Raw genomic sequence first — 26,823 nt, forward strand, 5'->3', positions numbered from 1 at the left:
TTATATATATATATATAAATTTTATATATATATTACACAGGTAGGACATTTTTATGGTATTTTTCATCAATCTTTCAGCATTGCATGTAAATTACTAGAACAAGATTTGAATATGAATGGTCAAATGGGGTTAACCAAGTATTGGTGAGAAAGAAATAATGCCTGTAATGCAGATGTGGGGAAGGGAGTAGAAGGGAGGATGATGGAAGAGATGCAAGAAAAGAAGAAATGAGGAGTTACTGGTGGGGGGGGGGAGAAAAACAATGAAGGTTTGAAGGATAAAAAGAAAAAAGGATAATTTTCATGACTCTATTAGACAGGTTAAAAAAACTGATTGGCTTTTGTACTTTTTACTCAAGCAGCATTAAATCTTTGCTGTTCAATCAGTTTATGAAACAATTGTTTAATTTCCTTTAAAAAAGACTATATGGATTCCACACAATCCTGCAACTCCAGTTAGATAGTACTTCAAAGTTTTTTCATCAACACATATGCCCTGAACAGCAGAAAGTACAGGTCAGTAGTCATGACAGAAATTATAGCTAATTTTGCTCCACTCAAGAAATCAAGGCTGCAAAGAATTTAGACACAAATTTTAACAACCCAACTTGCCCTCACATTACTGTATCCCATCAGATGGAAGAAAACACTCAGTCAAATTGTTCTTTTGAAATTCTTCATTGCACTGCTTTGCCCTGAATTTGTATTCATGGTAGCAATTCAGTTCCTGAGAAGGCAGGAGACTATACAATTAGTTTTTTTTCCTCCTTTCAAAATTATATTCATATCAACAGAAGAACCATATAATCATGTATTACTTAGATGCCTCAAAGACCTGTTTTCATGGAAGTTGTATGAATAACGATCTATATCTCAAAATAAATATGCTGAAAATTCCTTTCTATTCTGCCAAGGTTTGGGATTTCTCTGCAGGCCTGTCTCCTTCAAATTGTAGGATATACAAGATTGATTGCAGAAGTGGAAAGACTCCGTAAAGATCAATATGATTCAGAAAATCCACATCATGAAGAAATGCTGCTGAAGGTCCGTTCTTCCATTCCTTTGCAGTTGAACCTTTTCAAATAATTAGTGTGCTCTGAACCTTTGGCAGGTTTAGTTTCCTTGTTGAATTCTTTTTCCTTTTTTTTTAAAAAAAAAGCTGAAGATGTGCTGAACTTTAAATGTCTATATTAGCTGGTGTTTAATACTAAATTCCAGGTGTCTTTCTGCAGTGTATAGGAAAAAGTTAAAAGGATAAAAATAAATATTATTCTCTGCAAAAACTCTTATCTTGTTAATGTTCCTAAGATAGGAAACCTGGTGGCAAAATGGAGATAGGAGTATCTTGATACATCAGGTAAATGCTTAGAAAGCATTATTTGTGAGCCATTTCATAAGAAAATCTTCTGCCTCAATCAATAAGAATCACCCAGAAATCCACAAACTAGATCAGTCATCCCCAAATATTGTCATTTGGATTGGGGAATTCTGAATGGCCTCAGCTGTCACCTTGCACGCTAGCATTTTTCCAGTCCATCATCAATCCAGGTGGTAACTGGGTTGGACATGGCGCCAGAGAAATGAAAATGATGTTTTGTATTTAGTGGAGAATCGCTGTAACGTGACTGATTGTGTCAGAGACAAGTGAGGAGTACAAACACGCTTTTAATAGCTTACAATCTATGGCCAGTAGACACAATAGTCCTTGGGTGAATCTGAGGTAAGGCAGGAAAACCAGGATTTATATTGGGTTGGTGAGGATGGAGGTAAGGGAGGAGTCAGTGAATTCCAGTTCATTTCATTCACCCCTTCCTTCAGAAGAGAACCTGCAGAAGAAAAGCAGAGACCATTCATTCAGATAAAAATACAAAAATTTTCATTAATTCCGTCGGGGGTCTAGTAATTCTGGTCAAGCACTGCAGTACTGGAGGACTTTGGACTTCCTAGACCCCCTGTGGTTCAGGATCAGTGGGTCTTGAGGGCTCTGACTCAGGTCGTGGGGTGGATTGGACCACTTCCCGAACAGTGTCCATTGGACCCTCAGTTCTGGCAGGTGCCAGGTCTCTGATCGAAACTGTCCTCTCTGCCATCAGGGTATGCCATGCAGACATATTTTGGGTTTGCGTGCAGCAGGTGCACCCTCGATCAGGGGATCTGTCTTGCTCCTCCTCACTTGCTTTCTCAGCAGGTTTGGCCCTGGTGCCATTAGTGAAGCGGGGAGAGTAGTTCCAGATGTGGATTTCCTCTGGAACGTAAACATAAGCTTGTGAGGAGTTGCGTTGGTCGCTGTGCAGAGGAGCAACCTTGTGGAGTGGAGTACTGCGGGTAGAACTTCTTGCTAGTGTGAATCTCGAAGGCCTTTGGACTGGAGAGCCAATTTCATGGCCTTCCATACAGTTGCGTTCTCCTTTTCAACATCTGTTGCCCCCAGGGATTGTAGCTAGTCATCCTGGTTGAGGCAATGCCCTTACGAGCAGCTCTTTGCTCATAAATGATAAACTCTAATCGCTATAAATGTAGCTGGGATACCCAAACAGGGAGAAAATAGAGTGCTAGGCCCTGATGATCATGGTAGTGGTCATGTCTGGGAAGGGGATGTGAACAGAAAATGTGAATACTCATCAATAATGTTGAGAAAGTGCACGCTTCCATTGGTGGAAAGGAGGGGACCCTTGAAATAGACACTGAGTCATTCCAAGGGGTGGAACGCCTTTATCAGGTGCACTTTGTTGGGGGGTAGTAGAAGTGCGGCTTGCACTCCGTGCGGACCAGGCAGGACCTGGTCATTTCCCTGATGTCCTCAACAGAGCAGAGTGCCAATGCGAAGCTGGGAAAATACGATAGTCCACTGGGTACACTCTTAAGTTATACCACTGAGCCATCGCAGAGTTTATAAAGCTCTCAGTGGATCGAGTATCTACTAAGTAATCAGTCAAATGTCCGTATACACTCACGTCCATCGTCAAGTTATTCAATTGGTGAAGTACTGCCTGATTCAGGACAACCAATGCCAGTGCTCTGGAGACCCTGTCATTCCCCATGCTGATGTTGACTCTCTCCTTTTGGCTCATGGGCAGACAAGATGGTGTTGACTGAGGCACAGCAAGATGGCCGCCTTCCGTCTTGATCTGAAGGACTAGGTGGCGTTGACCTCGAGGCACAGCAAGATGGCCACCGTGGATTCCTGTGATGCTTTATTTCTAGTGGAAGGTCCCACGACAAGGTGCAGCAAGACTGGTGGCAAGCAGCATGGAGAAGCTGAAGCTGACACTTTGGGTCTTGGGCATGAACGGAGCAATGATTTGGGGGTTGCACATGCGGTCGCCCTCTTTGGGTTCCCTTTAGTCTGGCAGACCTTCACCCAGTACCGCATCCTGAGCACACAGAATCCTTTGTGGGGCAGGGGTGCTGTGCCTGTCAACAGAAGTAGCATCCCCAGTTGCACATGGCCGCAGGGGTCACTGGTGCCCCAATGGCCTGGTCCTCTGAAAAGAAGCCGCTTTTGTCCGTGAGGTCATCACCTCCCAGTTATGCCTGCTCGAGTGCTTTTGCCAGCTCCAGAGTGCTGGCCAAGTCTTTCTTCCCCAACTTAAGCAGTTGCCTTGCGTACCTCGACCTCATTCCTGCCACGAGGGTGTCCCGGATTTGTTCCTCCTCTCTCACCCGGGCCATGGCCACTTTGTAGTGGCACTTCCTGATCAGGGCCCACAATTAAGAACATAGTTGTCCAGCGACTCACCCGGATGCTGCCGACATTGAGAGAGTCGGCGCTCACCAGCATGTCATTCTGGGGCCTCACGTAGCAGCCTTCAAGCCTTCCATGGCCGACTCGTAGGTAGGACAGTCTGATGATAGTGTACCCTTTGGGGATGACTTGAGAGAGAAGTGCTGTTCTCCAGAGACTGTCAGAGTTGAAGACGTCTTGTGTGGCTGTCAAGTAGGACTGGAAGCACTCCGGGGACTCAGAGGACAGAGGGTCTTCCTGGACTATGTCTGGCTTCAACAGGCCTTCCATCTTGTTTCAAAGTCTAGCTGTTAAAATTATAACGTTACTAATTGCACTCAGAGACAAGTGAGGAGTGCAAACATGCTTTTAATAGCTTACAATAAATGATCTTAGACAATAGTCCTCAGGTGAATCTGAGGTAAGGAGGGAAAACCAGGGTTTATTTTGGGGTAGATGACGGTGGAGCCAAAGGAGGACCCAGCTATTTGAACAATGCATAGACAGTGAATTCCACTTCACTGCAATCGCATTCCTGGCTTTCTAGGTTTTTGTGCTCCACTGTGCTATCATATTTCCCTACTACTTCATTACTTCCTGTAAGGATCCATGTAATGATGATAACAGCAGCTGCTCTGTACAGACCTGTTTGCAAAAAAAACTATTGTCCATACTTTTCCTGTGCAGACATTGATGATAGTTTGAATTCAAATCCAATCTCCTTACTTGATTACTTAATTTAATCATAAAGATGTTTTTCTCTATACTTTCTATCAGCTATGGTCCTTCCTTCGCCCTGATGTAACATTGGACAGTCGAATTAGTAAGCAGTGGTGTGAAATAGGTTTCCAAGGCGATGACCCAAAGACAGATTTCAGAGGAATGGGGATGTTGGGCCTATACAACTTGGTGTAAGTATATCATGTGAATAGTTTTAATCCTTTTTTTTCTCTCTGTTGGCTCATGTTCTATTCTTTGGTACATGAATAAAACATAAATGCTTATCTTCATTGATCTTTGTTTAGATACTTTGCAGAACATGACAATGCATCTGCTCGCCGAGTTCTTTTTGATTCTCACCAGCCAAAGTACAGGTTAGTGGACCATATTCGGTAAAAATGCTTTACTTAGAATCTGTTGACATTGCCTCTGATCAAAACTGAATTAGATAACTTGTAATTTATTTTGCTCCATAACGAGCATTACACAGAATTACATAGCATAGAATTCTTTAATGTAGTAATGTGAACGCTTCAAAGGTCAGCCCTGATTTTGCTCTAAATAAAGTCTATTCTGACATCTTACTGAAATGGAATAAAAAATTTTTGTTAAAATAAATCACATGTCAGTAACTGAAAATGATAATTTAAAGTTCAGAAGATCTAATTTGTAAGTGAGAAAGGAACGTGTCAAATGTTTATATGAAAAGCTAAATTGATCACAACACTGAATAGCAATAGGAAGTTTTTTTTCTTGTATTCACATTCCCAATACATTCAAGGACCACTATGCATGATGGTGGCACTCTTTAACAGCTTTAATGCTCACGTTGATTAAAAATATACTCAATCGCAAAATTTAAGAATTGCTCAGGCAAGATACTACTTAAAATAAATCTATTTGGGAAGCAAAGTTAAGACCAAGAAAACGTTTTGGTGCAGCAGAATGTTAGATTATCAGTGACAGAATTTTTGAAAAATAACCAAGTCTCTAAAGTTCTCCAGGTCCTTTGTGCACAGCAGTAATCATTGGGATTTTCAATGTGCACTACGTGTGCATGTTCAGAGATCTCTGGGAATGTGCAGTGATATCAAAACCCTATTTTGAAAATTGTGATTACATTATTTCTTATGAAACTTTATATTAATAGCAGCAATTGATAAAACAGGAAATTATACAAATATGGGAAAGATAAAATCATATGAAGATATAGGAGCAGGATTAAGCCATTCAAACATCAACTCTGTTTCACCATCAATCATGGCTGATATAGTTTTCCTCTCAATCCCATTTTCCTATGTTCTCCCATTACCCTTTGAAACCCCTACAAGAACTTATTAATTTCCACTTTAAATATACCCAATGACTTGGCCTCAACTGATTCCACAGATTCACCATCCTCTGGCTGAGGAAATTTTAATTTAAATTTAGACCTACAGCACAGTAACGGGTCCTTTTGGGTCATGAGCCTATGCCCCCCACCCCCCAATTGACCAACACCCCCCCCTCAGCACGTTTTGAATGGTGGGAGGAAACCGAAGCACCCAGAGGAAAACCACGCAGACCTGGGGAGAACGTGCAAATTCCTTACAAGCTGCACCAGATTCAAACCTGGGTCACTGAAGCTGTAAAAGTGTTGTGCTAACCACTACGCTAACCTCATCTCTATCCTAAAAGGACATCCTTTTATTCTGAAATTGTGCCCTCTGGTCCTAGACACTCCCACTACTGGAAACATCTTCTACACATTCATTCTATCCAGTCATTTCAATATTAAGTAAGATACTTCCTCCACCCCCCCCCCCCCCCCATCGCCCAATCCTTCTAAACTCCAATGAACACATAATTAATCTTCTCATCACTGGGATCATTTATACAAACCACCTATGTACCCTCTCCAACACCAACATATCCTATTTTACATATGGGTGCCCAAAAACCAATCACAATATTTCAAATGTAGCCTAACCAATGCCTTGTACCACCTCAGCTTTATTTCCTGGCTTTTAGTTTTCTCAGAATGAACGCAAACATTGGATTTGCCTTCCTTACTACCAACTCTGCCTGCAAGTTAACCTTTAGGAAATCCTAAGTGGACTTTCTAAATTCTTCCCATATTTAGCATTTATTCCATCTACCAAAGTATATAATCATACACTTCCCTACACTGTGTTCTATCCCCCACAAAATGGGCATTTTCCCAACTTGTTAAAATCCTTCTGCAGACTCCCTAATTCCTCAACACTACCTGGCCATCCACCTATCTTTTTGTCATCCACAACCTGGCCACAAAGCCATTAATTCTGTCATGCAAATCTTTAACATGAAAATTAGCACTGAACTCTGTAGCACACCACTAGTCAACAGAAAAGGCCCATATTGTACCCTGCTTTCTGCCATTTATCTACTCTTCTGTCCATGCTAGTTCTTTTTCTGTAATACCAAGAACTCCTGTCTTGATTAGCACTCTCATGTGCTGCACCTTGTCAGAGGTCTTCCAAAAATCCAAGTAAACAACATCCATAAACACAAAAACTACAGATGCTGGAATCTTCAGCGGACAAAAGACTAGCGGGAGGAACTCAATGGTTCCAACAGCATTCGTGGATATAAAGATTTTGAGGCAGTGCCCTAATCCGCTCTTCCCTTCAAACTCATCCTTTCATACCTTTAGGCACTTCCTGCTGTAACCACAGGAAGTGCAAGACCTGTCTTTCCATCTTCTCCTTCACCTCCATCCAGAGCCACAAACAGACCTTCCAGGTGAAGTAGAGCTTTAAAAGTATATCGTCCAACCTAATCTACTGTATTCGGTGTGGCCTACTCTACACATTGGTATGACAAAATGCAGATTGACTGATCACATCACAAACACCTACACTATATGTGGGTCTAAACTTCTGTAGCCAACTATTTTCATTCTTCAAACCATTCCCAGAATGACATGTCTTCTTGGCCTCATCGATTGTCAGGTTCTGGTCAAATGTAAGCTTGAACAACACATCATGTTCCTCCTGGACATCTTTAAACCTAACAGCATGAACATTGATTTTTCTAATTTTAGGTCAACCCCACTCCCATTTAATTCCATTGTTTCCATCTTTTCTTTACCTACTCCTGTATTTAATCTTAATCTCTCTCTCTCTTCATTTACCCCTCCCCTTTTTAATGATTTCTCTCTCCATTTCTTACACCTTCTGTCCTATCATCTCTGGGGATTCTCCCCAGTTTATTTCCCGTTTATATAAATCATATCATCTTTTTTGTCTTAATCTTGATAAAGGGGTCGAAATTAACTCGCCATTTCTATCCATGGATGCTGTCTGAACTGCTGAGTTCCTCCAGCAATTCTTTGTTTGCTCAATTGTACAGTTGTGCTTTTCCTATTCATATTTCTGCTCATATCAAGACAATGTATATTCTACATGTGTGAAGACTTGGCAAAAGCAGCAGATTTTTATTTGCATCAAGTTATATAAGTTTATTTTGATGTTAATTGCTTGAACATTATATTCAGGGACTCGAGGTCTGAAACTGGTCCAACTGAAGGGTTGATAGCTGTTTTGGTAAAAGAGACAAACACTTTCTGGGCCACAACAGGAGTCTATAAAATCCATTTTCCCCAGCGAGGCTTTCTTTAACTTTTCATTATTAATCAGCACCCACTTCATTCTCCTTTATATCAAGGTCCTTCAGTTCCATCTGCCTCAGTGGTCTCCCTAATCAGTTCTTCTCAAAGTTAAAAGTTCAAATTTATTGTCAGAGTACAAATATGACATCATATACAACCTTAAGATTTGTTTTCCTATGGGCCAGGCAGAATTTCTACTTATCGGTAGTACAAAAAAGCCAAGAAAAGATATGAATACAAAAGAAAGGTAAACTGAAAAACAGAAGAAAAATATAAATATTCAGTAATAAATAACAATGTGCACAATAAGAGACCTTAAATGAGTCTGAATTTGTTGTTTAGGAGTCTGATGGTGGAGGGGTAGCAACTGTTCCTGATTCTGGTGGTATGAGACTTGTGGCAACTCTTTCTGATGGTAGGAGCGAAATTAGCACATTCATGGGTCGTGTGGATCAGTGATGATTGCCGATCCTCTCAAATGTCAGCATTCCATGTAGGTTTCCCCGATGGTGGAGAATTTTACCCGTGATGTGGACACAGCCCAGTTTGTACCACCTTTTCACAGGCTTTCCACTCAGAGGTATTGGTGCTCCCAGCAGTCAGTCAGCACACTTTCCATTGCACATAAAAAGTTTGTCAAGGTTACCAATGGCATACCAAACCTCCATAAACTGCTGAGGAAATAGAGGCACTCTTGTGCTTTCTTAATTATGACATTAGTATGTTGGGTGCAGGAAAGGTTCTCAGAGATGGTGAATCCCAGGAATTTAAATTTGCTCATCCTCTGCACCTCTGATTCTCTCCAATAACCAGTATGGTTTTCCCTTCCTAAAGTTCACAATCAGCTTCTTGGTTTTGGTGACATTGTGTGTGAGGTTCTTAGTACACAATTAAGGTAAGTTTTCAATCTCCCTCCTGTATGCTGACTCATCACCCCTTTTATACAACCCACTACTATGGTATTGTCAGCAAATTTATTGAGAGTGTTATTATCGTACCAACCCCCACAACCATAGGTGTAAAGTGAGTATGCAGCCATGCGGTGCTCTGATACTGATGGAGATTGAGGATTAGTAAGAACGTCTCCTTCACACTGATTGTGGTCTGGAATTAAGGAAATCCAGGATTCAGATACACAAATTAAGTATTGAGGCTCAGGACTTGAAGGAGTTTGCTGATCAGTTTTTTCCCCTCTGATTACTTTCTTTTCTCCTATTCCTAACACCCACCCATCCATGTTCACTTCACAATCTAACCTAAGATTCATGGTAGCAGAGTTTGCTTGAGTGCAGTAAAATATCTTGGGATATTCAAAACATTCTACTTGCAGAACAATAGTATTTGAAGTTACAAACTAGTTGCAAATTATCTTCACTTCATTTCCATCTTGTGTATTATTTTTTCTTTTAATAGTATGTACTAATGCCATATTAGTTGAACGTTATTTTTATTTCATCCTTTTAGGGAACTAACTAAAGAAGATGTAAGGTACTTTTTAATGTCTATTATTTCTTATTACATGGATCTTTTTTTATTTGATTTCATTGTTTGTTAAGCACATTCATTGATCAATCAATTAAAAGACCTCGGAACTCTACTCCTATCCTGTTTATTTGTTGTTATTGCAGTCCAATTTGTCAATATTTTGTAAAATCACACGTGAACCTGGGATATAGTCCTATTAGGAAAAACCTCAATTAGTGTAATGAAGGGTGCAGTGAACTTAAAAAAGAATACGGAAATAAAACTTATTATACACACTAATCTACTTCTCAACTCTAACCCCATGATTATAAATGTTAATTTGTAAACTAAGTTGCAACTTGGTGTGTCGGTCTGTTGGAAAAATATACTGGTGATATAAGAGAAGTTAACCATCTGTAAGAATAATTCTTAGTCTATATGTGCATAAAAAACGGTTTCAAAGAGGAAAGATTCAAAATGTGACCACTGACTAGACAGTGATAATTGGCCTTTACTTTTTGAGATTTATTTATTCTATGCAAATAGAATAGATGATGTAATGAAAAAAACGCAGCATTTCTGTAACAGCAATGCTCCCACTTGTATGGACCCAGGAGAGCGGAGGCATAGCACGGCTCCAAAGAGTTTAACCACCCAGTCTTAATGCTGGTGGTTCTGTGCAAGGAATAAACAGCCTGTTAGAGGAGCTGACGGTATTTATAAACTAAAATCCTGCAACGACAGGTCTGAACCCAAGATGGCGGCACCTATGTTTGGCAGTGGCCGCAAGGGGTTGCAGACTCTAGAAAGCAGGGGCCCAGGGCACCAGAAATGGGAAGAACACCACCCCCCCCCCCCATTGAGAAGGGCAAACAGAGAAGACAATCCTACAAGACGGCGGCAATCCAATGAATGACTCTGCGGCTGAGAGACCCATACAGGCTGGTAATGACTTGTGGTTGGGGACCCACTCGGGGTCATGGGAACCAGGATTTAGAGCCGGGTGCTGAGTTCAAGCGCTGCTGAAGCACCTCAGGCACTGAAGTCTTCCTGATCATGTTGGAGGTTGGATCTGGAGCTCAGGTTGCCAATGAATTGAACAGGAGCCTTTACGTCTGCAGAGGCTGTGAGACGCCTGAAGGCAAATCCACAGATACTCAAGTGACTCTGAAGGGACTCTCTTGCTGTAAGGGCCACTGGGCAACACTAATGGCGACTCTTTGTCTGCCTTATGGCAGGCAGAAGGCAATCTCATGTAATATTGTATTTCTACACATATAACTTGCGCATTATATGCTTATTTTACAAACCAGATCTCTTTCTCTCCCCCCCCCCCCCCCCCCCCACCATGTGTGTGTTATGTGTGTGTGTGCTATATGAGAACATTTTTACATGTTGAAAGAATGCGCATAATTAATACCGGGCGTGGGACAATGTACCGGCAATTAATAGCGAACGTGGGAATATTATAGCAAGTATGAGAATACAATAGCATCAGTGAAAGAACGGGCACAATTTATAGCGGGTGTGGGAAATTTTGATCTTGGGACTATCTTTGTACTTGAATGCCATGGTATTCCTATAAACAGGACATTCTGTCTTGGGCACTGCACCTTATCAATGTTAATTGCCCTGAGGGAGGAAATTGACATATTAAGTGCCTCTGATTAGAGATCACATTAGAATTAAAATCCTGCTTAACTCTGATGTCTTTGATCTATTTAATTGATTCCTCTCCAACGCTTGTTAATGTGTTGCAGCAGGATATCTATGATATGGATGATTGATACCTCTGGGGGAAGTTGATTGGGTGTTAATTACAGGATATTAACTGTGGCAGATCCTGATTTGAGCTTTGTCTCATGTCCTATTTAAATGTAAATTGCTAGTCGGATTTTGAATACTACACCCACGTGATATATGCGTGTGCGCATAATACGAAAATATTTTTACGCAATTTATGATTTTCTGTGCGTTGTGTGTGGGTTCTTTGAGTGAAAATACAGTGTATGTTCTGAACTTTACCTTACAATAAAGGAATCTTGAATAAATATGGACATATTGAAAACAAGCCTTTTTATATCTGGTGAAATGTTTGTATTGTGGCTTGGTGAAGTAACACCAATCTCCTCGCAACCTAAAGTGCGTTACTTGCCACTTTGAAAGCTGTCCAAGTAATAAAATAAAACACTGAAATAAATTCTGAATATACTAGAGGTTTTCAAATAGTCAGACAGCAGATGTGAGAGAGAAATAGTTAACAATTCATGCCACAGACCTTTCATCTCTGGGATTTTCTGTTTTTACTTAATGAAGACCATATGGAAATAGCATTATAACTTAAGGATATCTTTGGAATAAAGTGGCATCTGCCCAAACAGATGTTTTGTCTCAATACTTGGTGAAAGGTCATTTTTAATTCTTTAGAATAATATTAAAAAGATAAAGTTCATGGCGGTCTTTGAGGATAGTAAGGCAGGTTGAATGTCTGTGCCCAAGTTGGCAGCACCTGTACTGGGCAGAGTACCATGGGGGAGTATTGGACCAGCACAGGACACCATAAATGGGGAGAACAATCCCATTGAGAAGGAGAAGCATGGGAGACAATCATGGAAAAGGTGACTACAGCAGTGGAGTAGAAAGGGTCTCAGCAGCTGTAAGACTTACTCAGGCTGCAATTTCAGTTAAAGTACCCACACAGTCTGCGGTCTGCTAGAGACTGGCTCGTGGGAACCAGGTATCGGAACTGGGATTCGAGAAGTACTATAGGCAAGAATGTCTCCTGAAGGGCCTTGGGTGTTGAAGGCTTCCTGTTAAATGAATTTTTTTTTAATGCAATATCCACTCCTAATTTCTTAATATAGGACAATATTCAGCCTTTTTATTGTTCTGTTAATCCCATTAACATTAAAACATAATCTAAATTGCTTTATTCATTTTTCCTTATATTTAAAATCCCTTTTCACCACTCCCATCCAGGAAGAGCTCCCATAAAATAATTCTGTCCTGAGCGTCACCATCAGCAATCCAAAAATGTTAAGATCATTAAAATTAAGTATAACAGATTTAATTATTGAAAAGAAAAAAAAACCTACCCAATAAGTACTGTAAATGCAGCACTATCTCCCTCCATTTTACGGCTCATGGCAAAACCACGAAAACACATGCAGCCGCCAGAATCCAACTTAACACATCCCCTGACTCTCGCAGGAATAAAGTACCAGAATAATGCAATATAAATCTATAACCTTTAACAGACAAAACTTTCTTAACCAGATTAAATTCTCTCCTTATATATATAATCATATAACAATTACAGTACGGAAACAGGCCATCTCGGCCCCTCTAATCTGCACCGATTTAAGTGATCTCCTCTAGTCCCACCTGCCTGCTCCCTGCCCATAACCCTCCAACCCCCTCACATCCATGCACTTATCCAACCTTCTCTTAAATGACAAAAATGGCCCTACTGCAACCACCTCTTCCGGAAGGTCATTCCACTCAGCCACCACTCTCTGAGTGAAGAAGTTTCCCCTCATGTTACTTCTAAACTTTTGCCCCTAACCCTTAATTTATGACCCCTCATTCCAATCTCACCTACCCTCAAGCAGAAGGGCCTATTCACATCTACTCTATTGATCCCCCTCATAATTTTAAATACCTCCATCAAAACCCCCCTCAACCTTCTACGCTGCAATGAATAAAGACCCAGTCTACTCAATCCTTCTTTGTATTCTAAATATTGCAATCCAGGCAACATTTCCTCTCTTACAAATTTTGACTCCAATCTGGATAAATGGAAATTTTATCCCCTTCATAGTTCAAAGGACCATATTCCTTAGTGTGATGCAATGGGTTAATTAAATATGTGCTTATAAAAGGGATTAGAATTGGGTTAGCTGTTAGGTTGCATGTATTTTACAGACAGAAGAATTCCTTGCAAAGTTCTGAGGGCATGTGTAAACAAGGTTTTGGTCTTTAGCAACATTTGCAAGCACACCCCAGAAACTGAAACATTTGCAGAGAGTTGGGGCCATGAGTTTTTTTTGTAAAGCCTGGAAATTGCAACATTTACAAACTAAAACCAAAAAAAGTGCCTGGAACATCAGGAGGGGAGGGGCAGAGAATGAGTGAGAAGGCAGTCTGAAAGTTCGCTGGACAGAAGAGGAGTCTGCTGAAAAGTTTTTTTTCAAGACAGGGTAGAGTTCTAATATGGTAGCCAGAGTGCATTCTCTGTGGATATCAGGAGTGGCAGCTAGTTTTCCCGGTGTGGCAGAGAGGAATTTTGTGAGAAGAACCTGGTGGTTCTATAGCTAATGCGAACAAGTTTCTTCTGGAAGACAGGGATGTCCAATAAACAACAACCATCTTTCTGTAATCCTCCACAACTTTCCTGCCTGGTAATTCTAAGTAAAACACTGAAGTTTGCTTGAATATAATGACTGATTCTGTGCACAGGATTGAAGATTACTGGAAACTAGAGCCTTAGAAACGTTGACAGTGGAAGATTGGCCAGTAAAAAGGACTTTCTTGAAAACACATGACACACACTTGACCTTCGATTAGGTTAGGAGGGGGAGGGATTGTGTAAATAACAGTGTTGATAAGTTGAGTGTTGATCTTGTTCTATACTTGGAGAATTAAACTAATTTTGTTAAATTTTTTATTTTTCACACCATAAACCACACTGACCAAGATACATACATTTTCCTTTTCAAATATATACAGTGTCATTTTCTCCCCCACCCTCCTCCCATCCCACCCTCCCTACCTCCCCCCCCCATTCATTTAAAGTACAAAATCTAAGACACATTAAACCAGTCAAACAATGTTGTCATTCAATAAAAATAAACAATAAATTCCACTGAGTCAATTCTTTTCATTTCCTTCTCCTTTCGTTAATTTAGGTGGTAGATGTCCCCGGTAGGTTTTCTCTATTGTGTTTCATGTATGGCTCCCATATTTGTTCAAATATTTCAATATTATTTCTTAAATTATATGTTATTTTTTCTAATGGAATACATTTATTCATTTCGACATGCCATTGTTGTATTCTCAAATTATCTTCTAATTTCCAGGCTGACATAATACATTTTTTTGCTACGGCTAGAGCTATCTTAACAAATCTTTTTTGTGCACCATCCAAATCAAGTCCAAATTCTTTATTTTTTTATGTTACTTAGGAGGAAGATCTCTGGGTTTTTTGGTATATTGTTTTCTGTAATTTTATTTAATATCTGGTTTAGATCTTCCCAAAATTTTTCTACTTTTTCATATGTCCAGATTGCATGAATTGTTGTTCCCATTTCTTTTTTACAACGAAAACATCTGTCAGATACTGTTGGGTCCCATTTATTTAACTTTTGAGGTGTAATGTATAGCCTGTGTATCCAGTTATATTGTATCATACGTAACCTCGTATTTATTGTATTTCTCATCGTTCCAGAGCATAACTTCTCCCATGTTTCCTTCTTTATCTTTATATTTAAATCTTGTTCCCATTTTTGTTTAGTTTTACCATTTGTTTCCTCATTCTCCTTTTCTTGCAGTTTAATATACATATTTGTTATAAATCTTTTGATTGTCATTGTATCTGTAATCACATATTCAAAGTTACTTCCCTCTGGTAACCTCAGACTACTTCCTAATTTGTCCTTCAAGTAGGATCTCAATTGGTAATATGCCAACACTGTATCTTGAGTTATATTATATTTATCCTTCATTTGTTCAAAGGATCTATTTCCTGAAAAACAATTTTCTATTCTTTTGATCCCTTTTTTTCTCCCATTCTCTAAAGGAAAGGTTATCTATTGTAAAAGGGAGTAACTGATTTTGCGTCATTATTAGTTTTGGTAATTGGTAATTTGTTTTATTCCTTTCTACATGAATCTTCTTCCAAATATTGAGCAGATGATGTAATCAACGTAGGAGAACTCCTACGTTGTACCAATTTTTCATCCCATTTATATAATATGTGTTCAGGTATCTTTTCCCCTATTTTATCTAGTTCTAATCTAGTCCAATCTGGCTTTTCCCTTGTTTGATAAAAATCTGATAGGTATCTTAATTGTGCGGCTCTATAATAATTTTTAAAGTTTGCCAATTGTAAGCCTCCTTGTTTATACCATTCTGTTAATTTATCTAGTGCTATCCTTGGTTTCCCCCCCTTTCCATAAAAATTTCCTTATTATTTTCTTTAACTCCTTGAAGAATTTCTCTGTCAAGTGTATTGGCAATGCCTGAAATAGGTATAGTATCCTTGGGAAAATGTTCATTTTAATACAGTTTATCTTTCCTATTAGTGTTAGTAGTAAATCTTTCCAATGCTCTAAATCGCCCTGTAATTTTTTCATTAATGGATAATAATTGAGTTTATATAGATGGCCGAGATTTTTATTTATTTGTATACCTAGGTATCTTATTGCTTGCATTTGCCATCTGAATGGTGATTCCTTCTTAAATTTTGAGAAATCCGCATTATTCATTGGCATTGCTTCACTTTTATTTACGTTAATCTTGTAACCCGACACTTCTCCATATTCCTTCAATTTCTTATATAATTCTTTTATTGATAGTTCTGGTTCTGTTAAGTATACTATAACATCATCCGCAAATAGACTGATTTTATATTCCTTATCTTTTATTTTTATCCCTTTTATATTATTTTCTGTTCTTATCAATTCTGCTAGTGGTTCTATAGCTAATGCGAACAATAAGGGTGATAGTGGGCATCCCTGCCTTGTTGATCTGCTTAAATTAAATTGCTTTGATATATATCTATTTACTGTCACTTTCGCCAATGGCCCCTTATATAATGCTTTAATCCAATTAATATACTTCTCTGGTAAACTGAATTTTTGCAATACTTTGAATAAATAATTCCATTCTACTCTGTCAAAGGCCTTCTCTGCGTCTAAAGCAACTGCTACTGTTGGCGCTTTACTCCCTTCTACTGCATGAATTAAGTTAATAAATTTACAAATATTGTTTGTTGTCCGCCTTTTTTTAATAAATCCAGTTTGGTCTAGATTTACCATTTTCGGTACCTGCTCTGCTAATCTGTTTGCTAATAGTTTAGCTATTATCTTATAATCTGTGTTAAGTAATGATATTGGTCTATATGACGCTGGTGCGAGTGGATCTTTCCCTTGCTTTGGTATTACTGTAATTATTGCTGTTTTACATGAATCTGGTAAGCTTTGTGTTTTGTCAGTCTGGTTGATTACTTCCAGGAGGGGAGGAATTAATAAATCTTTAAATGTTTTATAGAATTCTATTGGGAATCCATCCTCTCCTGGAGTTTTATTATTTGGTAGTTTTTTTATTATCTCTTGTATTTCTATTATTTCAAATGGTTCTGTTAATTTATTTTGTTCCTCTATTTGTAATTTTGGTAGTTCAATTTTAGTTAAAAATTCATCTATTTTGCCTTCTTTCCCTTCGTTTTCAGTTTGGTATAATTGTTCATAGAATTCTCTAAAGTTTTCATTAATCTCCGTTGGATTATATGTGATTTGTTTGTCTTTTTTCCTTGATGCCAATACCATTCTCTTAGCTTGTTCTGTCTTAAGCTGCCATGCTAGAATTTTATGCGTTTTTTCCCCTAGTTCATAATATTTCTGCTTTGTCTTCATTATGTTCTTCTCCACCTTATACGTTTGTAGTGTTTCATATTTTATTTTTTTTATCTGCCAATTCTCTTCTTTTAGTTGTATCTTCCTTCATTGCTAATTCTTTTTCTATATTTACTATTTCCCTTTCCAACTGCTCTGTTTCCTGATTGTAGTCCTTCTTCATCTTGGTTACATAACTTATTATTTGCCCTCTAATGAACGCTTTCATTGCATCCCATAGTATAAACTTATCTTTCACTGATTCTGTGTTTATTTCAAAGTACATTTTAATTTGTCTTTCAATGAATTCTCTAAAATCCTGCCTTTTAAGTAGCATGGAGTTTAATCTCCATCTATACATTCTTGGAGGAATGTCCTCTAACTCTATTGTCAATATCAAGGGTGAATGGTCCGATAATATTCTAGCTTTATATTCTGTTTTTCTTACTCTATCTTGCAAACGAGCTGATAACAGAAATAGGTCTATTCTTGAGTATGTTTTATGTCTACCCGAATAATATGAATATTCCTTTTCCTTTGGGTGTTGTTTCCTCCATATATCCAAAAGTTGCATTTCTTGCATCGATTTAATTATAAATTTGGTTACTTTGTTCTTTCTGTTAATTTTTTTCCCAGTTTTGTCCATATTTGAATCCAAATTAAGGTTGAAATCCCCTCCTATTAATATGTTCCCTTGCATATCTGCTATCTTCAAAAAAATATCTTGCATAAACTTTTGATCTTCTTCGTTAGGTGAATATACATTGAGTAGATTCCAAAACTCCGAATATATCTTACATTTTATCATTACATATCTCCCTGCTGGATGTATTATTTCCTCTTCTATTTTAATTGGTATATTTTTACTGATTAATATAGCTACTCCTCTTGCTTTTGAATTATACGACGCTGCTGTTACATGTCCTAGCCAATCTCTCTTTAATTTCTTGTGCTCCAATTCAGTTAAATGTGTTTCTTGCACAAATGCTATTCAATTTTTTCTTTTTTTCAGTAAATTTAGCAGTTTCTTCCTTTTGATTTGGTTATGTATTCCATTAATATTTAAAGTCATATAGTTCAACGTAGCCATTTCATACTTTGTTTATCTTCCCTTTCCGTTTCTCCATCATCACCTTTCCTTCTTATCCATTTCTACTTTCTTGTTTTGAACACTTTATAAGACAACATTTCTAAAACATCAAACATTTTCCTTATTTTCCTACTTAAAACTTCTTTAACCCCATTCTCCCCTCCCCCTCCTGAGTTGCCCTTTATCCCTGGCCGGGCAACCACATCTCCCCTCTCCATTTGGATTTGCGAATTCACTCGCAAGCGTCAACTGATTTTGCAGTGACCGTAACTCCTCCCCACCCAGCCCCCCCCCCCCCGGAAAACATTTCAATTTTCATATATAACATAGGTCACTCTTTTAATTCCCTCCTTATTCCCTCTATTCCCTTTCATTCCCTTATTACTCTTATCCATACTCTATATATTTTCCTCTAAATACGGATACACTGATATATATTTTTATATATATATATATATATATATATATATATATATGTCTTCATCTCTCTGCTTGTTTTGTAGTTGTTCTGCAAATTTTCGTGCTTCCTCTGGATCCGAGAATAGTCTGTTTTGTTGCCCTGGAATAACTATTTTAAGTACCGCTGGGTGCTTTAACATAAATTTATATCCTTTTTTCCATAAGATTGGTTTTGCTGTATTGAACTCCTTCCTCTTCTTCAGGAGTTCAAAACTTATGTCTGGATAGAAAAAAAAATTTTGACCTTTGTATTCCAGTGGCTTTTTGTCTTCTCTTATTTTCTTCATTGCTTTCTCCAATATATTTTCTATTGTTGTATATCTTAAAAATTTTACTAAAATGGATCTTGGTTTTTGCTGCGGTTGTGGTTTCGAGGCTAATGTTCTATGTGCCCTCTCTATTTCCATTTCTTCCTGTAATTCTGGTCTTCCTAGGACCCTGGGGATCCAATCTTTTATAAATTCTCTCATATTCTTGCCTTCTTCATCTTCCTTAAGGCCCACTATCTTTATATTATTTCTTCTATTATAGTTTTCCATTATATCTATCTTCTGAGCTAACAGCTCATGTGCCTCTAACTTTTTTATTAGATTCTTCTAATTTCTCTTTTAAGTCCTCTACTTCCATTTCTACGATTATTTCTCTTTCTTCCACATTATCCACTCTTTTTCCTATCTCTGATATGACCATTTCTATTTTATTCATTTTTTCTTCTGCATTCTTAATCCTTCTTTTTATCTCATTAAATTCTTGTAATTGCCATTCTTTCACTGATTCCATATATTCTTTAAAAAAAGATATATCCATTGTCTTGCGTTTCTCCTCTTCTTCCATTTCTTTCTGTTCTTCTTCTTCCTCTGGATTGACCATCTGTTGTTTCCTTGTTTTCTTTTTACCCTCTTCTTGTTGTCATTATTTTCTGTGTTCTGCACCTGTTGCTGTGTTGCAGCTGTCTCTCTCAGCTGTGGAGATTGACTCCGCAGCTGTCCCTTCCTCCCGTCAGTGTGTTTTTTTTCATGCGCATCGTGCATGCGCGACTCCTCGCGCATGCGCGGTTGCGCACTTTTACTCGGCTCTGCGAGCCATTTTTGTAGTCCCGAGCCCGGGACTTCCACTGACCTGAGGGAGCGGGCTTCTCTCTCCGCGGCGGGCCTCCTCGGACAGGTAAGGCCTTCACTTTTTTCTTCAGACGTTCTTTCATCTTCTCTTCTTCCCGTTGTTTTCGACTTTTCTCTCTTCGCTGCCATTTTCTTCTCACCTTTATTTTTACTTTGTTTTAATTTTTACTCTTGTACCTTTGTCTTTTGTGCGGTTTTTTTTCATCTTTTCCGGAGAGGGCTGGAATTCCCTGACCGGCCACTACTCTATCACGTGACTCCTCCTTAAACTAATTTTGTTTAAGGAATTATTGCTTTGGTGTATTTCTATTGCTGCTGGTATATGGGGTTCACTGAACTTGTAACATTAGCCCTTTTCATCGCCAAACCCAGAAGCCTCTCTCTCTCCTGGTAATTCAAAAATCTAACCAGGATAGATCGGGGTCTCTGGATCAAACCTGGCTTTGGTCTTAAAGCTCTATGGGCTCTTTTAATTAAAATCTTGTTTTCAAAATGTTCCTCTCCAAATATCTTTGGTATCCACCCTTGAAAGAAGCAAATCACATCTCCTTCTTTCCCTTCAGATAATCCCACTATTTTAATTTTCTTCTATAATTTTCCAAAAATCACCTTTCTCCAACAATTTTTCATTCATCGAGAATAAACTAGTCATTGAATCTTCAGATACATTAAATCAATCATCAATACACTGCATATCCACTCGAACATCTTGAATTTTATTTTCCAGCTTATCCATTCTTTGTGTAACACTATTCATCATTTTCAGTGCATTATCTACTTTGACTGTCGAGTCTGTTTTAACTTGTCTCAATGCTTCTGATAACAATTTAAAATTATTTTTGAAAGTCAAATTAATTTTAAATTGAAGTTCATCAATTTTAGATTCATATCTTACTCATTTCTTTTAGTTTTTTTCCCCTCTGGTCTTTTCCTCTTCTGAGCTTGAAGTATCGTTCACTTTCATATCTTCTGAAGCTTCCTCCCATGGCAAGTAATGCACTTTAGCTTAATCTTCATGTTTTGAAGTTGACATGCCAGACTGTCCCTTTAAGAGAATTTGATTTTTTTTCTTAGCCTGTTGTTCTATTCTACCTCGCATGTGGTTGTAAATCAAAAAGTTTATCAAGAATGTTTGCCTCAGGAATTCACGGAAAATCAGGGATCTGAGACTGAACAAAATGTCTAACTTGTAAATAACTTTTTTTTAAAGTATTTGGCAAGTTAAATTTTACCACCAATTGTTCAAAGGAAGCAAAATTGTTTTGAATAAAAAGGTCTTAATACCCAGTCTATGCCAGTCATTATAGATAGAATCTTGCAACGAAGGTTGAAAAAGATGATAAGATATAATCATCTGGCTGATATAATCATATAATAGCTGGCAAGAGAAAAACTCTGAAATCCAAAAAACTTCTTAATTGTGCCCATATTCTCAAACTGTGTCTAATTATCATATTATCAGTTAGTTTATATAAAGAGGCTTAAAAATCCCTAAAATTTGCCACCATAGAAGTACTTTTAGTGAAATTCAGTTCCATTTCTACCCATGATGGGCAGTCAAATAGATTATTGAATTGTAACAGAAGCAGCAAATTACATATATCGACCATCCAGTAATAAAATCTAAAATTAGGAAATGCAACTATACTATTCTTTTTAGCTTTTTAAAGATGAGCTTTATTTAAGTGAGGGGGTTTTCCTTGCCATATGTAGGAATATATAAGCGAATCAAGTGAGTCCAAAAAATAATTGGGAATGAAAATTGGTATAGATTGAAAAATATATAAAAATTTGGGTAAATTTTAATGGAATTTTTGCAACCAATCATGGAAATGGATGTTTATAACTCCTAGTAATTGCAATGCTAAGATAGGTTCATTGATCCTTCACACTTTTAAAAGGAAAACCATTTAAAAGCAGACGTTCACTTTTATACAGATTCAACTTTTACCCAGAAAACTGACTAATATGAGAAAACAAAGTTAATGTGCTTGGTAAAGAAACACCTGGGTTAGATACAAAAAATAAAAGATCATCTGCATATAAGGAAACATGCCATTCTTGTGGATCCTTATAAAATCTGTACATTCACTGAGCAATTGCTAAAGGTTCTAATACCAAATCAAAAGTAATGGACTTAAAGGACAGCCTTGACGAGAACTACATTGAAGATTAAAAGGTTTTGATTGCTGTAAATTGGTAAGAAAAGGATTTATAAAATTCCATGGGGTACCCATCAGGTCCTGGAGATTTACCTATAAGGAGAAAATCGCAAAAAAGTATCTTCTCTTGAGAAATAGGTGCCTTCAGACTCATACATTTATTCTGAGAAAGCGTAGGCAAATTAAGTTAGTCCAGAAAATCCAACATTGAGGTACTATCATTAGATTTAGAAGTATACAATCTGGTATAGAATTCTCTAAAGGTATCATTTATTTTAGAATGCTCTGAGAGCCATCTGCCATCCAAATCTTATTAATTTGTCTCTTAGCAGCCTTTCCTTTCAAGTGGATATAAAACTGACTTATTTCTCAAAAATGCTGTTCAATGGAATAAGTAAAAGAAGATCAAATATAATTTTGTTCAACTCTCCTTTTATATAAATCAGGATTTTTAACTTTTACATACTGTAAGTTAATTTGTTTAATTGATTAAATCTAATTGATCCTTGTTAGTCTTTATATTAGCTGTATAAGAAATAATTTACTTTGTCAGATGTGCTTTCATAGTATCCCAAAATATCAGAAATTGTTGGAGGTGAAGAAAAAGTGAATATTGCTCTTCCATAAAATTCAAAAAAACTTCTTTACCTGGGAGTAAGGTAGAAATAAAATGCCAATGCTTCTTTGTAAAAGGAATGTCAAAAATAACAGGAGAATGGTCAGATAACAATATTCCTTGAATTTCACATGATTTATCAATTAAATAAATTATCTATTAAAAATGAGTCAATCTGACTACAGGTACGATGCACATTTGAAAAAAAAAGTTCTCTGTTATTAGGATATAAAAAAAGCCAAATACCTGAAATACCAAAATTTGTTAAAAAGGAATGAATTACACCAGCAGATTTACTTAGAACAGCAGGTTTAGAAGAAGAACTATCTAGAACAGTATCTAGCCAACAATTAGTCAACCCCCACCCAATACCAGTGAGTATTGACTTAAAGCAAATAGATCTGAAAAAAATCTTACATAAAATTATGGCTTGTCAGTGTTAGAAGCATAGACATTAGCAAAAACAACCATTTTATTTTATAATTTACCTGTAAGAAAAATATTAATGACCTTGTTTGTCTGATAAAGTGTTATGAAGTACAAATGGAAAGTTTTGATCAATTAAAATGGAAACTCCCCTGATTTTAGCATCAGTAGAAAAATGAAAACAGTGACTTTTCCATTTAGACATGAGCCTTTTCCTGATGTAGGTTTCAATATCAGCCTTTAGGTGCCTGATATGAGCAAATAACCTATGGCATTTAATCTGAACAATCATACCCTTAATGATAAAAGCCTAATTGAGTTAATCATGACTCTTAATTAATATTAATTAATGCTGTGAAAATGATCCAACTATTTACTCATTCCAAGAGCAGTCATCTTGAAACCATGCTGTAACAGAGAACATGTCAACCATGAAACAAAAATAACCTTGCAAATTGAATCAAAATCCAACCAAAAACCCCTCCCACCCAAACTTCTCAATTCTGAAGGTTGCAAGACAAATTTGCAACCAGCTCAAAAAATACATTTTAACCCTCACACTTCTACTGTAAAACTTAAAATGGGTCTTTGTATTTAAAAAAAAATTTCCCCAAAGAAAGAATTCTATAGTAAAGAACTTTAAACAATGTGAAAAAATAAAAAGTTCGCTGTAAAGATGGACAATATATTCATATGCACAGTAGAAACGCATCTCGTTCCCATTATCAGATAAAATAAAAAAAGCATTAACATCATCAAAATTTGTAAACATTCAACCTGCAGAATAATATCAAAAAGGCTCCTTAAACTATAAAAATCCACATTTAACTTTCCAACCTCAGTAATATGAACACGATAACTTCGATTATTATAAAATTGTCCAAACCTAAAATAAATTAAGTGCATATTATGTTATTTTGGTGCTGACTGCATTTTCCAATGGTCATATAATAAACTAACCATGCAAACCTACTTTCCCGTGGTCAAATAATAAACTACGTTCAGTATATAACTTGTGGATTTAATAAATGAATAATCAAAATGGGCAAATACTGTCAACATTAAAAGATGAACAAAATAAAGTTGAAATTTAAAAAACGTAATTATTAAGTCAATTAAGATAAAAACAATTTCCCCCAAACAAAAAAAAGACGCTTTCAAGATGAGAACACATTAAAACAGAGTCTATTAGTTCATATCAAACTTGAAGTAGAAACTGAGTCAGCCAAAACTTTGCGAGCAGCATCCATCGAATTCAAAAAGTTCTCATGGCCATCTTCCAAAGTGATTCACAGACAGACTGAATACAACAGAGGTCTAAATCCTTTCTTGTATAAGTCAGTCATAACACCTCCATATTATTTCTGATTCTCCATAACTTCAAAGCAAAAATCTTCAATGATTCTAATTTGTTGATCCTGATATTTCAAATTTATATTCCAATGAGCTTCACGAATAGCACAATCCTCTTTTGATAGTAATGAAAACAAAGAATTACTGAACGTGAATGATGTTTCGAGATTGGCTTGAGAACCAGAGGCCAGTGTGCTCTGTCAAGCTTGGGCTTAGTAGGAGAAAAACTCTCTTCCAAACACTTTCTTTTAATTACTCTGTCAGTTATACTCAAAAAAGATGCTCAGTCTATTACTTCATTAATCCAGAACCTCTAAGCTGTTTGTTAACTTCAGTAGACATTACATTTTTTTGAAAATATCTTATCCTGTCCATTCCCAGGATACTGTACGATCACTAAATTTCAAAGAATGCAAGTCTAACTTTGTTAGCCATTCCTGATCAAACAATTCCATAATCACAGAAATTAGCCTAGTGAATTTTGTGCAAAAGTAAGGGAAAAGCAAACATATCTTAGGACTGATGGGTTTCAGTTTCTTAGATTTTGGTATTGTCATTGCAGATTGGAATGTAACAGATGTCATGTATTTAATTAAGAAAGAAGCAAGAGACTAATAATTGGAAATCTATTAAAGATGTTCCCAATTGTGAAAAATGCTGGAATCCATCATTAAGAATATGGTAACAGATGGCTCCTTAAATCATTTAATAGATTGCTCTGTCAGTAGACTGGGAGATCACTTTGCTGAGCACCTTCGCTCTGTCTGCATCAGTGATTGGGATCTCCCAGTGGCCAACTATTTAATTTCCGTGCCACACCCCTGCACTGATGTATGTGTCCATGGCCACCTTTAACTTGGAGGAGCAACCTCCTTCTTCAAAGGAGGTTGCTGCCCGCCGAACTGTGAGGCGCCAAGATGCACGGTTTGAGGCGATATCAGCCCACTGGCGGGGGTCAATGTGGCAGGCACCAAGAGATTTCTTTAGGCAGTCCTTGTACCTCAGTACAACGATAAACTCCAGAGCGTTGTTAACTTGGCCTGCAACATCATGGGCACCACTCTTCACTCGATCAAGGACATCTACAAGAGGCAGTGTCTTAAGAAAACAGCCTCCAGCCTCGAAGACCCTCACCACCCAAGCCATGCCTTCTTCACTCTGCCACCATCAGTAAACAGATACAGGAGCCTAAAGTTGAGCACTCAGTGGCACAAGGACGGCTTCTTCCTCGCTGCCATCAGATTCCTGAATGATCAATGAACCAAAGACACTGACTTACTTTGACTTTTCATGCACTATTTTTGTTTTTTGTTGCAAAATGGTTTAGATGAATGTTTGTACTGTGATGATGCTACAAAACAACATATTTTGTGACTTGTTCATGACAATAAATTCTGATTCTAAATAAGAGGGAACTATTGGTATTTAATATATTTAAATTTCCAAAAGACATTTGATAAAATATTATATAAATGATTGAATTACTGAGTGGAAGTTGATTATTAGCATGGGTAGATCAAAGAACAAAAACATCTTTTTCAAGTAACGACGGCCATTTTTAGACATTCAACTGTTAGTAATTAAATGGTCAATAAGTGTATAGAAGTTTGATATGTAATTTGATGCATATATGAGTTATGATGAGGGCACAAAGAATCTGCTAAGCTAGAGGTCATAGGTTAACTGAAAGGGAAGAAGATGGCATGCAAACTATTGTTGGAAAATTGGTGTGCACTTTAATAGAAAGCATGGAAACAAGAGATCCCGATGCTGATTGGAATGTGTTTTCTTTTTTAATGACAATAGTTTATGTAGGAGAGCCCTAGGGTGCTGGTTCAATATACATAGAATGTAGAATTGCAGATTCAGCAAATAATTGGAAAAGCAAATGGTGCATTGACGTTTATTGGAAAGGATTTGGAATACAGAAGGAAGTTGTGCACAAACAATGTAGGACTTGGTGAGACCACATTTGGAGTATCGTGTACAAATTTTATTTTGTCTGCCTCAGGAAGAATATCTTGACCATAGAATTAGAGCTGCAAATATTTCCAAAATGCAAAGGTTTGTCATGTGAAGAATGAAGAGGGAAGCTCAGCATGTACTAATTGCACACAACATACAATGTTCCTGCCCTGTCTTCCATAGCACACTTGCCACTCTCCTATACAGTAAACTCTGATAATCCATCTCACCAGTGATGCTTGAGGCACTCCCTTTCGACTCAGCTGGGCCCCAGTTCCCACACCACCTTTAAATATGTCTTATTCAATTGGACATTTATTACAAGTTTTAAGGAAAAAGTTAAAAGCGTGTTCAGGTAGTAACAATCTGGTAATGCTAAAATCAAAAATATTGCAGATTATCAGAATTCATGTACACAAAATCATTTTTTTGTTTGATCTGTAAAGGTACACCAAGGGGCACTATTACTCCAGCACCCCTAT

General features: G+C 37.4%; 1 protein-coding gene across 6 annotated transcripts in view; it reads left to right on the top strand.

Moving 5' to 3' along the window:
- elmod1 (ELMO/CED-12 domain containing 1) overlaps nucleotides 1–26,823 on the top strand; it is a 49,149-nt gene that overhangs the window by 14,117 nt on the left and 8,209 nt on the right. For 5 of the 6 annotated variants that reach the window (XM_069891260.1, XM_069891258.1, XM_069891262.1 and 2 more), the window contains exons 5-8: nucleotides 915–1,044; nucleotides 4,502–4,635; nucleotides 4,750–4,818; nucleotides 9,540–9,563. In XM_069891260.1, coding sequence (XP_069747361.1) covers nucleotides 915–1,044; nucleotides 4,502–4,635; nucleotides 4,750–4,818; nucleotides 9,540–9,563 — 357 coding nt within the window. The remainder of the gene's footprint in view (nucleotides 1–914; nucleotides 1,045–4,501; nucleotides 4,636–4,749; nucleotides 4,819–9,539; nucleotides 9,564–26,823) is intronic. The other variant, XM_069891259.1, reaches the window with a different exon arrangement.

Source organism: Narcine bancroftii, chromosome 7 (assembly GCF_036971445.1).
Source record: "Narcine bancroftii isolate sNarBan1 chromosome 7, sNarBan1.hap1, whole genome shotgun sequence".
Classification (NCBI taxonomy): Eukaryota; Metazoa; Chordata; class Chondrichthyes; order Torpediniformes; family Narcinidae; genus Narcine; species Narcine bancroftii.